This window comes from Cariama cristata, unplaced genomic scaffold (genome assembly GCF_000690535.1).
Source record: "Cariama cristata isolate BGI_N322 unplaced genomic scaffold, ASM69053v1 scaffold12306, whole genome shotgun sequence".
NCBI lineage: Eukaryota > Metazoa > Chordata > Aves > Cariamiformes > Cariamidae > Cariama > Cariama cristata.
The window spans coordinates 12,819-13,523 of record NW_009621585.1 but is presented as its reverse complement, the minus strand read 5'-3'; the positions used below and the strand labels follow the sequence as shown (position 1 = coordinate 13,523).

At 60.0% G+C, this 705-nt stretch overlaps 1 protein-coding gene across 1 annotated transcript in view; it reads right to left on the bottom strand.

The window, feature by feature from the left end:
• Positions 1-705, bottom strand: part of LOC104163125 (mucin-4-like) — a 10,920-nt gene that overhangs the window by 833 nt on the left and 9,382 nt on the right. The window contains exons 18-19 of the mRNA XM_009702022.1: positions 326-390; positions 4-34 (exon numbers count right to left, since the gene is read on the bottom strand). Coding sequence (XP_009700324.1) covers positions 4-34; positions 326-390 — 96 coding nt within the window. The remainder of the gene's footprint in view (positions 1-3; positions 35-325; positions 391-705) is intronic.

Here is a 705-nt window from a genome sequence, read left to right as displayed (position 1 = left end):
CACCCCCGCGAAGGTGAAGCCATTGCCGTCTGTCCTGTGGGGAAAAGATGGGGCCTCTGGTGGAGCTGCTACTTCATCACCGAGTGACCGAGCCTCACCATGCCTCAGTTTCCCCATTTGGGGAGTGGTAAAGAAGGGATGAGGTAGGAGATGGAAAGTGCCATGGGGCTTTGTGTCTCCAAGGGTTTATCAGCATCAGGGCTCAAAAACCAGTCTCTTGGATGGAGGAAAACACCCTTCGTGTTCCAAACCCTGTGGTCCCATGCCCAGCCCTGCCCCACTGGCTCCCTGGTGTGGGCACGGGGCCGCTCCACAGCCGACTCACGTCTGGGTGATGTTGGTGTTGCTCTGGAAAGCCTTTACCTCCAGGGAGCCCAGGATGGCTGAGACCTGTGGCGGCGGGGAGAGGGAGGGTATTAGGGGAGGGGTATTAGGGGAGGGTAGGATGGCAGTGGTGTGGGGAGAGGCGGAAAGGCAACGCGGGCACCGTGTTTTGTTCTGGTCTTTTGTTCATGCGCTGGGGACCTGGCACATGGCCATGGCCACAGCCAGCATCATGCAGCTGGCGCTGCCTCCCTCCAGCCCTGAGGATCTACTGGATCCACAGGGATCCTGAAGGAGGGGAGCGCACGGAAGCACAGGCATCCCAAGCTGCCATACTGCCCGGTGTGCCGGTGGGTTCCCCTCCATAAGCACACCTACTAC